Source organism: Clinocottus analis, unplaced genomic scaffold (genome assembly GCF_023055335.1).
Source record: "Clinocottus analis isolate CAN_PGR_092001 unplaced genomic scaffold, fCliAna1.0.p SCAF_6, whole genome shotgun sequence".
Taxonomy (NCBI): Eukaryota; Metazoa; Chordata; class Actinopteri; order Perciformes; family Cottidae; genus Clinocottus; species Clinocottus analis.
This window is the reverse complement of record NW_027176218.1, coordinates 8,792,918-8,805,347: the sequence shown is the minus strand read 5'-3', so window position 1 is coordinate 8,805,347 and position 12,430 is coordinate 8,792,918. Positions and strand designations below refer to the sequence as shown.

Below are 12,430 nucleotides of genomic sequence, written 5' to 3'. Positions count from 1 at the left end.
TTTCTTTTAAAAAATGGTTTTCTTTTAAAATATGTAATAAAATTATATATTACAAGACTTATTTTAAATTGGTTGTATTGTTTTATTCATCGCTGTTGTATAGTTTATATTTTGCCATTATACACTTGGGGAAAAAAAACATCTGTACATTTCAGATTTTGTATGATATTGAACACATATACTATACTTTTTCATCATTGTTCATATAACTCTCCAAATAAGAAACTGTATATATAATTACTACACACTGGTTATTGATTTACTGAGGTAATTTGTTAATGCATGTTTTGGGCTTTTTCTTTCCCAACGTCTAAGGTTGGAATATTTGATTTTGTGTTTATATTGTGGTGCTTTGTGAAGCCCATCTAAATGAGCCTGGCTTATCATGCACAAAGATTGTCTCTCAAACTTGGTGTTACCGACTAGTAAGAAGAGGCTTCAAAGTCAATATAATAGGTTTCTCTGGTAAGAGAATGAGCTCAAAGGTACTCTGCACTTCCACATGGCGCTGTTTCTCCACTCGGAAGTTCTCCAGCATCTGCAAACACAGAAGACAATGCACACAGTTAAAATGCTACGTAAATGAGCTGCAGAATACTCGATCATCTCTAAATATCTCACATGGATGAGGAAGAGTTGCATCTCTGCCTCAGCTATTCTGCGTCCTAAACACTGACGGGGGCCGAAGCCGAAGCCCAGACTCCTGAAGTAGTGCGTCTCTGTCCTCAGCCAACGGGACGGCTGATACTGCTCCGGACGGGCAAACACTTTGGGGTCTCTGCCCATGGCATACAGTCCTAACTGAACCAGAGTCTAAACACAAACACATAGGAACAAACACTTGCTTAGTTTTTAAAACAGGGCGTCAATACAAAAACATGTTATATTGTTAAGTGCTTCTCACCCCAGCCGGGATGTGGTAGTTTTGAATGATGATATCTTGTGTTATGTATCTTTGCAAGCTCACTGCAACTGGGTGCAACCTGAGGAATCAGAGGGGAAAATCTATATTAAGGACACTTGCAAGAAGATGGCAGAACTTGGTAAACAATTTAAGGTCATTTTCAAAGCAAATATGAATTAGTGGAAACCATTTTCTAACCAACTGACATCTAACATCTCGATAGTATAAAATGTGTGACACTGCCATTTTTTTACACCTCAGTGTTTCCTTCAGAGCTCCTTTGATCAATGGAATCCGCTTCAGCATCTCCAGCATGTCTCCCTGGCTTTCAGCCCGGGCTGCAGTCACCTCCGCTCTCAGCTCCTCCTGGAGGTTGGGTTGCCGAGCTAGTTCATACAATGTCCAGAGCAGCGTTATAGAAGTCTGAAACGCACAAAAAGAACTATGCAGAAAGCCAAAGATAAGTCACATTCTGGAAATTATAAAAAAAAAAAAATTCTTACAGTATCCACTCCTCCAGCCATTAGCTCAGTGATACTGGCCTTAATGTCTTCAATGGACAGCTTGTCCAGCATGAGCAGGCTAGCCAACACTCCTGGATATTTCTTTGAAATGCCATCTTCCTGACGTAACTGCCTGTAGATGTTGTGAATGCAGCGGTCCGCTGAAGCAAAAAATAAGATTTTTTTAATAACATAAGTGAGAACCTCCTGGTGCCAGAGAAAGCAACATTTCAGGTTCATCTTGTTTGTGTCCTACCTTGGTTGAAGATCCCATCCCAAGCCTGCACATGGTCCCTCCACACCTTCGCTCCAATTCGCCTCAACAGAGCAGGAGGAATGTACAGCATGGGTGAAGTAGTCTTGAACATGAGGGTGATGCAGTCAATGAAATGTTGAGCATCAGGATCGATGTAGTCCTGCATCAAACCGAGACGCTCCCCATACAGCACTGAGCTCACCGCTGTGAGGAACAGACCAAACACGAGGCAAAGATGAGCAATACAAAAAGCACTGACCGACACAGTGAGTGAAATACATTCTACATGGAGATAAATGAGGTTGAAGTCATACTTACACTCCAGTGCATATTTAAAAAGCTCTTGAGAAAGGTCGGTGGTCCATTTGTTCTGGCCATTTCGCTTTATCTTTTTGTGAACCCTTGCCACAAAATCCTGCCCCACTTCATCCAACAAAGGCACAAAGTTTCCCAGCACCTTTGGGGAAATCACCTCCTTGTTCAGAATGACACGGTTTGATCTCCAGTCTTCTCCATTCCTGTGAGAAGACTGGACGTTAACTTCAAACTAAGTTACAGTAATACCTAGTTTATGTACCCTTGATTCCACAAAAGTGTCAAAAAATATTGGTAAAACAGAATTTATACATGTAGAACGGGTAATCAGAGCACATACTTTAATAGAACTCCATATTTGCGATTCCTGAAGTCTCTGTATGACGTCCAGGCTTCAACTTTCAGCCTTTTAGGATGATGGCCCTCCGCTTTGAACAGGATAGCAGCATCTTCAGGATTGATGATATTCACACTATCATAGTAACCTACCTTTTCTCTGACAGAGAACAAAAGGGTTAACAATGTTTTCAGAAAGCATGACCTTGGGATTTTCTGCCACAAATAGTTAAATGAAAAAATATTTATATTTGGACCAGAACATTAATTTCAAACATGAGTCATTTGTTTTGTCTACTCATGTTACTGTTTACTAGTAAGCCCAAGGGTCCCATAATTAGGGGTCCATAGATCCCCAACTAGGTGTTCTACAGTTCATATGATCTTGATATAAATAAAGAATCTGCAACTCCTTGCCATTAAAACAAAAGTAAATACATATGATCAAAAGTCGGCGGCTATCGATTTTAGAGCCAGGCGCTACAGCAGCTCTCCGCAGACTGCCTGGCCTAGTGTATGATGGGAAACAACTGGCAGTCGCCACATCAGAGAGCTGATTGGCTATTAGATCTGACAGTAAACACCATGTGTTGTAAAAAAAAAATAATCTTATTTTATGTTTAGTTAACGCTTGATTGTTGACTATTAGTCTCAGGTTTAATCTACAAACATATCTTGTGTGGTTAATAATACAAAACTGTATATTTACAACACATATCAAAACCAGTAATAATGTATTTCACAGGCAGATGTAAAAAGAACAAAGGATGCAGATACACACATTTCTCCACGAATATATATTTAGAATCACATATGAATAAATCCAAAAGTGAGCTGCAAACTACAAGTAGCCTGAAGATCGGAACTAACAGGAAGTATGTTTTCTGTGACTTCCTGTGTATACTTTGAAGGCAGCTGAAAACTGAGGATCAACGTCTCCTGCAGCGGTCGATGCTCTCCTGGATTCCAGACGAGGCGCAGCTCTAACGACCGAGTCTAATGACTCCTCGGTCGCTCTGCGTTTTTAAAATTGTATTTCCGATTCCCATCATGTCACAGAGTAATACTGCACCTCTTTAGAAAGATTAAGACCTACAGCATTCAGATCTGCAATAATAATCACAATAACCACAAGAAAAGACCCCCTTTAAAGCATTTTTTGGTCCAAAAATCGTGTTTTTTGGTTCAGAAATAGAGAAATCATTTTTGAGCTTTTTTTCGTTTAGTCATGTTGATGAGCTTACTTCATTATTTAAAAAAAAAATACTTTTAAAGTAATGTTTTGAAGTACTCAGTCGCGTATCTTCTTACATGGGTTATACAGTACTTTAGCACTTTACATGTATTAGATCGGACCGTGGATGATAAACTAGAAGAGTTTTATTTTTTTATTTTTTTTAAAAACACCTCATTCCGTGAAATCAGAAGAGGATCGAGCTTATCAGATGGACCTTAACGATAAGTGCTGCATTTAATTATTTTATTTAAGAATTATGCCTCCCGTACCTGTAAATGGGTCCAAAAGTGTTGAAGTTCTGTAACATGATGCGGTGAAGGTTTTTGAAGCCATCCAGTTTCCAAAAATTATACAAGTTGGCCACCCCATTTTTCCACAGTCCAGGAATCTCACTGTAAGGCCTGACAATGCTGCTGCTGTCTGAGTACACCTGTCTGACCACCGGCATACTGCTGCCGCAGCGCGCACCTGTTGTCAGCTCTCCTATCCAGGACAGGGACACCGTCACAGGGCTGCGCCACAAACTCCACCTGGCCATCCCGACAACAAACAATTCTCACTCTGCTCTACCTTCAACAGCTTCCCTGGCTCTCCCAGGGACATCTGGTGCAAAACAAGTAGGCTGGTCTAAATAGTCTGCCTCCCTTTGCTGATCAAGGCTCCCAGATGAACAACATGGTCTATTAGCATACCACAGTGTATGCAGCATTACTTACTGAATATGTAATCTTGTATCATAGCACCCTGCAATCATCTGTATGTAAAAAAGTGAGATGATGCCAACTAGCATTAGGCCTAAAGACCTTCAGAAGGTTTGTTGTTTTTGTAAACAAGCATTTGCGTTGATTCGTGAAGAAAGACAAGGCCATAAGAGAAACTCTGTTTATTACACATGTAATTAACATACAGTACTCTACCTCTAAAAAAAAATAATAAATACACATGGAAATCATATGAACCTCATTTCTTAAAGCTAGGTTTGGTAATTGTAAGGGAAATTCCTCTGATTATTCACAATGAAACCATGTTAAATTCCCTTTTGTTTGATTATGCATCTGATCGTGAACAAAAACATGTATTGTTATATTTGTTGAAATTCACTTCACAATTCACCAATGCATCCAATCATTTTATTTGGGCCAAACTAACTGCTAATATGTTCATTAGTTTAGAGGGCTTAAGGGACAGGCTGTCAGCCTTGCCTTCTGGAGCTGGTGCTGCAAGCTGCCTTCATTGTAAAATAGTTGGCTTGGTTTCATGCTGGATTCTTTTTAAAATCTAGTGTACTGTTTCTAATTCCTCAAGATTTCCAACCCTATTTTTAAGTAGCTTTATGAGTTCTTCCAGCTTCATGGCAGTCTTAATGTCTCCTTGGATTTTGAGCCTGCCACTGGTATAGGCAGCAAATGGTTGTAGCCCGCCCTGGAACATGGCCAGAAGGTCACTGCCACTTAAACACAGTGTCACATCTGGCTCTCTGCACAAGGACCCTGCTCCAGCTGCACCGCGTCCTACAGAACACACACAGAGCGATTGGAATACTTTGTATTTATGTCTAGCTTTATTAGACTTGCAGTCAGCTGCTGGATGTATCTCGATGACAATGCTCTTATAATTGTGGCATATTTACAGTATTAAATTAACCATCACCTTGGCTCAGATCCACATAGTAACTGTGATGTTGTTCATCTTCCGAGCTTATGTTAAATTGAAAGCTAGCCCCAACCTGGCTGACCAATGTTTCTGAGAGCACGAGCTGGACCCGACCAAGCAGCTCTTCAACAGAACCTGGTGTGGCCACAACTTCATCAGGGGCAGAGCTGAGCTCGTCTGTAAAAGTTATGCTGTCGTCTGAAGAGAAAAGACAGAAGTGTATTATACAACATTATCAGAATGGGTACATGTTGTACTAAAAATGTTATGTTAGTGTAAGGCCATACCTTTTTGAGGCTGTGAAATGCCACTGTTGCCCAAAAAGTGCATGGCCAACTGCTGAATAGAGCCAGTGAGGCCTTCGAGTCCAGGTACAGAAGGTGGCATGATTTGGGGTTCAGCGAGGCCTCCTCCAGGTGCTTTTAGTAGAGAGCCAAGGGTAAGCTCTACCCTGTCCACTTCCAGCCCCCAGGGTCGCGTCATCTCATTTATGTCCATCTGTACAGAGCAATAAATCATGTAAGTTTGACATTAAACAGTGAAAAGCCATCAGAGAAAAGATCCAGTGTTGTCTCACCACAAGATATTCTCCAAGTTTAACTCTCTGAGTCTGGATCTCCCTGACAGTCTTCTTAGCCAGGCTGAAGGTCAAAGCCTTCTGGGCAGTCATCCTGGTTGAGACATTCAGGTCCTGGACTGACAGTACTGACATGACGGGGTTCCAGATCCTGAACTGGATATCTGCTCCCACTAACAGCTCACCACCATCCAGAGTGATCACCTACAGTAGCAGAATTACATTGTATATGGCCTGGACACCTACTACTGAACATTTGACATTTGTCACATTTTTAAATATATAGTGACACCTCATCTTCATTTTTAAAGCTAATATTGACTAATAAATATTTATTGTGCAAGGCTACATATAGTTGCCAAATGCTAGCCACTCAGAAGGACAGTCTTGACACCAGTGACATCAACGTGACGTGACACATTGACTGTGTAGAAATTCAGTTACGAATTACAGCCATGGTTCTGTGGTTTCTTTCCCAAAAATGGAAAGGATCCTTTTTATTAAACACCTTATAACTGTGATACATGCTTAAGCTTAAAAAAATTTTTTTTGAAAAAACATTGCCATCTGCATCAGGTTTATGAGGGCAAAGATATGAGACTAAAAACAAAACATTCAGTACACTAACAGTGCACCAAGAGTGCCACCTGTTGGTCAACATAAATCAAAACAGATTTTGCTAGCTGTAATCATTCCACCTCCAGATTTACGTCTAATGCATATTCAATGGACGTAAGGGGGAACAAACTCCACAGTTCCTTCTGTGCAAAAAACCATTAAAGTTTATCTGAATTTAATGTTTTAATTAAGACTTCATGGTAAAAAAAAAAACCTGTAAATTGTCAGAGATTTTTTTTTTCTGTATTTTTCGGTGTCAATGAGTAAGAACTTGAACAAGTTATCCATCACAACTGTTTTGGTAACTAGTGATGAACTCAGTACAGTGGTTTACCTGGCAAGGAGGGATGTTGAAAGCACGGGTGCGCAGGTCTACTCTCTGCCACTGGTCAATGAGGGGCAGCACAAGAACAATACCGGGGCCCTTGGGAGGACCAACTCGACCCAAACGAAACACTACTAACCTCTGGTAGTTAGGCACAGTCTATGAACAAGATGAGTCAAAGTTAGTTGTTTTTATCATCTTCAGTTAGTAGCTGTAGGAATAGCTGATGAGATATTTCATCTTACTTTCAGTACAAACCATCCTGCTATAGGAAATGTTATGAATGTCACAATGTAGACAAGGAATATGACAATCAGGTTGCAGATCCAGGACAGCCATCCTTGGGAGGCATCTTAAAGAATAGAAACAGAAAAAGTCTTCATCTTTAAGGGTATTGTCATCTCATCTGTGACTTTAAGAGAAGCTTTCGACTTGGGATTGGAGGCAGTCTTGTTCAGGCTTTACTTGCTTTACTACAAGTTTAAGGATCTGTTTTTAAAGACCATACACATGTGCGTGGCAGAGGTCAGCATGAACAAGGCTGCATTGTAAGTTTACTTTACAAATGCAAGGATCTGTTTTATAGCAGTTTGACTATGGAAAATTGTGAAGTTATGAATATCAATATGTAAGCTGACTTTGAAATCACTTTTCTGCAAAACTGTACGGTAAAATCTTAAGGCCATACACATGGACATAGCAGGAGTCAGCTTGAACAGGACTGCGTTGCACCTTTACTTTACAAATGTAAGGATCTGTTTTTATAGCAGTTTAAATATTGGAAATTGTGACATTATGAATCTCATTATGTCATTAAAGATTACTTTGAAATCACTTTTCTCCAAAACTGTAAAGTACAATCTTAAGGCCATAGAAATAGCAGGGGTCAGCTTGAACAAGACTGCGTTGCACCTTTACTTTACAAATGTAAGGATCTGTTTTTACAGCAGTTTGAATATTGGAAATTGTGACATTATGAATATCATTATGTCATTAACGCTGACTTTTAAGTCACTTTTCTCCAAAACTGTACAGTAAAATCCGAAGGCCATACACATGGACATAGCAGGGCTCGTCTGAACAAGACTGCATTGCACGTTTACTTTACTAGTTTGAGGATATGCCGTTTGAATATGAATAACATCATTTCTTTAGAGCTTTTGAGCTCGGCTTCTCTGGCTTCTCTGTGCTGCGTACCGCCCCCGTACCGTAACACCTTGAATAGAGGTGCATTCAGAATGGCAATTGAGGCTCACTCGGCGGATGTGGGCTTACTTGACCGCAGTATTTTAGCCAGTGGTCCCTCTCGTTACTGTCATATGCTAAATTACAAGCACTCTTAACCCTCCACTCACCACGTACAAACATATGTAACTACTAGTTAGTTACATAATGTGAATTACCTACCGGTGAAGTCGTTTTCAGAAATTTTGGGGACGTTGTCAAAAGAAAACCCTTGATTGTAGCCGTGCTGTGTGAAGCTGTTAGTGTCCACAAACAAGCCAGGAGTCCTCGGACAGGTGGCGTCCTTCTGAGGGAGCAGCTGATACGACTTGCTAAACATTGTTGGGTAAAAAAATAACTGTTATTTCCTGTTTCAGTACATGATGCAGCTATCAGCCCCAAACCGCCCCCGTAGAAGTAAGTAGTAGTAGGCACTGTTACTAAAATGCAGGATGTTTTTTCTCACGATGCTAGGTAGCGTGAAGCTCTTCCGTGTTTTGCTTTAGCTCTTCTTCTCTTTGTTTACTGACGGTTCGTAGGTTATTCAGCAGTAAATATGCTCACTACCGCCACCTAATGTTCCAGGAAATACTGTAGCCCCACATTGAGAAATCTGTTTCTTTCATGGTCTCCCGTTTCACATATATCACATATATATATATATATATATATATATATATATATATATATATATATATATATATATATATATATATATATATATATATATATATATCACATATATCATATACATCACATATATATATATATATATCACATATATTATATATATATATATATATATATATATATATATATATATATCACATATATATATCAAGTATATATATATATATATATATATCAAATATATATATATATATATATATATATATATATATATATATATATATATATATATATATATATATATATATATAAACACACACACACACACATATACATATACTTGTTTTCTGACAAACACATAACACACACTTCTTGTTAGGGAATACATTTTTTCAAATCTTTTTGTAATATGTCTTGTATTATGTATTGAATTTGTTCTCTAAAACCAGATAAAGAATGGAAAACATGACGAAAGACGAGCAAACTTGTCCAATACAAAATGTCGTTATTTATTTAAGACAAATACTTACAATCAAAATGCATAACTTAATTTTCATTAAAAAGGATTTGCTTCCAACTCGATAGCCTTCCTACACAAAATGATTTGTTATGTCTGTTTTTCTGTCAAACTAAATAGAAATATTTACACAAATAATTACATAATAATCACAGATCAAAACTTGTAGCATAGGCCTTTTTAACGTTACTGTGATGAACTTTTAGCTGGTTATAAAACATTCTTAATGTAATACAGATGCCTCTGTATGATAAGTAAACAAGACCATCAACAAGAAGATTGGCTATTTCTGTATAGTTATTCTGAAAGCTTAAAACTTAAAGTAATCTGTGCCACCGGATCGGATTCTGTTAAAATCATGCAGGTTCACAAGAAACTCTTTCAACTCAGTCTCAAGAGCGGCCTCCAGTTGCAACCAGCCCACACGGGCCGACCTTGATCTTGCTTTGCTGCCGCCATACCTGTAGTTGTAAGCTGCAATATGAAAGAAGTCACAACCACACTATGTGAAACAAACAATGAAAAAAAGTGTTGCTTGAGGAGTTAATGGGGCTTTCCAAGCAGTTGTCATTTGGTTTTCCTGTCTTCTTGTGTTTCTTAGTGTCTCAGTTTTTGAACATGTCACACAGCAGCTTCTCCATGGGCGTGCTGCCAATGGTTGTGTGAAAGAACAGCTGCTCTATTTTCTCAGAGCTCACAAAGTGGAGGGATGGCAGCAGAAGTAAAAGTCTCCCAAACCTTGATGAATAAGAGCAACGGAGAGTCAACTTTCTGTTTCAGTTTAGGCTTTTGTTTCACAAACGTGTGTGATGCTTTCATTTTTGGAGATCTTTATAGTCCGTCAGAGAGAGTTACATCCGGCTTACCTGGCACTTTGGCTGGGGTATAGTGAATGGATGTGCTGACCTAACAACATCTGTGACTGGTCCTGCAGATTCTCCACCTGCTCTGGGTCTTTGAGGCTGCGTGTCTCTGCGAGTCAAACAGCATCTAATTAGTTACAATGTCCATTCAGTAACAAATACATATTGCTGAAGGGTAAACTCCTCACCTGGTCTAAATAGTACAATCGCTTTCAGGCAAGCAAACTCAGTAGGGTCAACCGCTAGGGCCTTAAAGCGATTAAAGACCTCTTCCATGATGCGCAAGTCAGCTGTAGGGTGGCTGATCTTGGCCTGCTGTGTGGGAGAGAGATCTGGCAGAGACAGAAGAGGACAGCTGTCCATGGGCAGCGACCACTGGATGGCGCACAAGAGAAACATCTCACTCCAAACTTCCTCTAAGAGAATCACCTGAGGAGGCCACAGAAATTAATGTTATCAGTCTCGCACACGATTTAACTACTTTAAATCGGTTTGGTGAACATACAAAAATGTGTCAGTCAGTCTCACCTGGTCTCGAAATGGCAAGTGAGCAAAAACAGGCAAATTTTTTGCCCACTTGACAGACACAAAGAGGAGTCGTGCCGATGCCTCATATATGCTCTCTGGACAGCTGGAGGTGTACGGGGACAGATGAGAGTCAGAGAGCGTCCGATCTCTCTCTGATTCATTGGTTGTCACATCAATATTCTCCTCCACTGTGCATTACAAAAAGAGAGTCACACAAATATTTAAACTAATGGGTGTACAATATAAATATATTTTATTTTTAGCTTTTGTTATTTTTTGCAGTTGACTTATGTATTTTACATCTACAGTTTGATTATCTATTGTACTTGTTTTGTTTCAGTTTTTCGGTTTTCTACTGATTATTTGTATGTTATTTTATCTTATTTTGTTAAATTTAAATGCATCATTACAATTCAGAGAAGAAAATTCTACATTTCTGTCACTTATTGTATAATATTATCCACTTATCACGGACATGAAAATCAAAAGCAAATCATAAAGTGTATTTTTAAATGGTTACTTGTTATAAGTACTGTCATTTGATCTCACCATCCTCGGGCTCCAGTTTTGCGCAGGTTTCTGCAGTAAGCAGGCTGACCATAAAGCGGTTGTAGTTATTGGGGTTGCTGCCAGACTGTATGGCCGCAGAGGTGGTGACCAGAGGATTGCAGTTGACTGATGAGTAAGAGGCGGAGGAGGTGAGCTCCCGTGTGGTCGCCAAGTGCTCCTTTTTAGTGTCCACATTTATAGAGTCCAGACTGACATGTGCTGTGCTTCGAGGCTGCCGCTCATTCTGTACAGCTGCCAAAAGGACAAGTAAATAATATATTGTGTGTAAACAGCGAGGCTTTAGATAATTTGCACAATGACAGAAATGATGTGTACACAAATATTATACTCTACATCAGTCATCTTAATCTGATTTCATTCACCTTCTTTGTTCATGCCAGCTTGAAGACACTTCTTTAGTCGACAAGCTTGGCATTGGTTCCGATGGGCCTTGTCAACCGTGCACCTGCCAGTTCCAGCCTGACACCTGTGATATTGACCCAAAAAAATGCAATTCTTAAGAGTCAAGCACTACAAAATACAAATAATTTCCTGTTACAAAAGGTGTATTTTTCTATTAAAGAAATGGTAATCGAGCCTCCCCATTTTATATTATTATAAACACCTGTAGATGAGTCTTCGTCTCACACTGCGCTTGAAGAAGCCACTGCAGCCGTTGCAGGCATAGATCCCGTAGTGTTTACCACTGCTCGAGTCACAACACACTCTACATAGCACATCATGGCCATTTGCTTTCCCTGGTACTGAACTTATTTCTGTAGAGGACAGATAGCAGAAATAAATATTTAACATTTTGCTCATCATTTAAAGGCTCAACAGACATCTTTATGGAACACATTTTCTTTTTCGAAAATAACTTATTTTTTCTTTCTTCTTTTTAGTCTAATCTTTTTAATTGTACATGCAATACACACAACTAATATCAATATAATTACTCCTTTATCCGCTGTACAGAAAATATTTGCAAGTTTTTTATTTAGATTTAGTTGTCATTGTTTAGCACCCTTGTTAGATATTTTATAATAAAACAGTTGCATATTACAACAAGCATTGGCTCACCTGCTTGAGGTCCATTTGTGAAGTCATTAGACGTATCAGAAGAAAACATGTTCATTTTGGTCATGCGGTCCTCCATTTTTAGATAACTTTGCTCAATGAACAATGTTTAGACCGATAAAAAAGTGACTCTTCCTCTTCTGTTTGAAGTATTTTTTTGTGTATTTCACTGGATCAAAGCTTTTTTCATGTGAAGTTTTGACACATGGCAATGCCCCTAAAACACAAAATTGTAGTCCTTTGAATATAAAAGCTTTTCATTGAAGCTTAATTTCTTCAGAGGTGATCAGAGAGTTACTCCGGGAATGCTCAATGATA

General features: G+C 39.0%; 3 protein-coding genes across 3 annotated transcripts; all 3 read right to left on the bottom strand.

The window, feature by feature from the left end:
- Positions 1–96: 96 nt before the first annotated feature.
- cyp11a1.2 (cytochrome P450 family 11 subfamily A member 1, tandem duplicate 2) lies at positions 97–4,154 on the bottom strand. Its single transcript, XM_068602778.1, is given in 10 exon segments — positions 97–538; positions 622–813; positions 905–983; positions 1,161–1,327; positions 1,408–1,568; positions 1,664–1,867; positions 1,982–2,181; positions 2,319–2,474; positions 3,821–4,101; positions 4,104–4,154. Coding segments are annotated over 10 exon segments (1,614 nt in total). The 3' UTR covers positions 97–415.
- A 311-nt stretch (positions 4,155–4,465) lies between these two features.
- On the bottom strand, positions 4,466–8,450 carry stoml1 (stomatin (EPB72)-like 1). The gene is made up of 7 exons (XM_068603225.1): positions 8,132–8,450; positions 6,970–7,076; positions 6,734–6,883; positions 5,782–5,985; positions 5,492–5,702; positions 5,202–5,402; positions 4,466–5,062 (listed from the first exon to the last, which is right to left on the bottom strand). Exons 1-7 carry the CDS (start codon positions 8,286–8,288, stop codon positions 4,830–4,832), a joined length of 1,263 nt encoding a protein of 420 aa, XP_068459326.1. The 5' UTR covers positions 8,289–8,450; the 3' UTR covers positions 4,466–4,829.
- Positions 8,451–9,700: 1,250 nt separating this feature from the next.
- On the bottom strand, positions 9,701–12,170 carry LOC137804357 (photoreceptor-specific nuclear receptor-like). The gene is made up of 8 exons (XM_068603543.1): positions 12,116–12,170; positions 11,661–11,811; positions 11,419–11,522; positions 11,036–11,287; positions 10,487–10,674; positions 10,147–10,387; positions 9,962–10,067; positions 9,701–9,833 (listed from the first exon to the last, which is right to left on the bottom strand). The coding sequence occupies exons 1-8, from the start codon at positions 12,168–12,170 to the stop codon at positions 9,701–9,703; spliced, it is 1,230 nt and encodes a 409-aa protein (XP_068459644.1).
- Between the last annotated feature and the right edge of the window lie 260 nt (positions 12,171–12,430).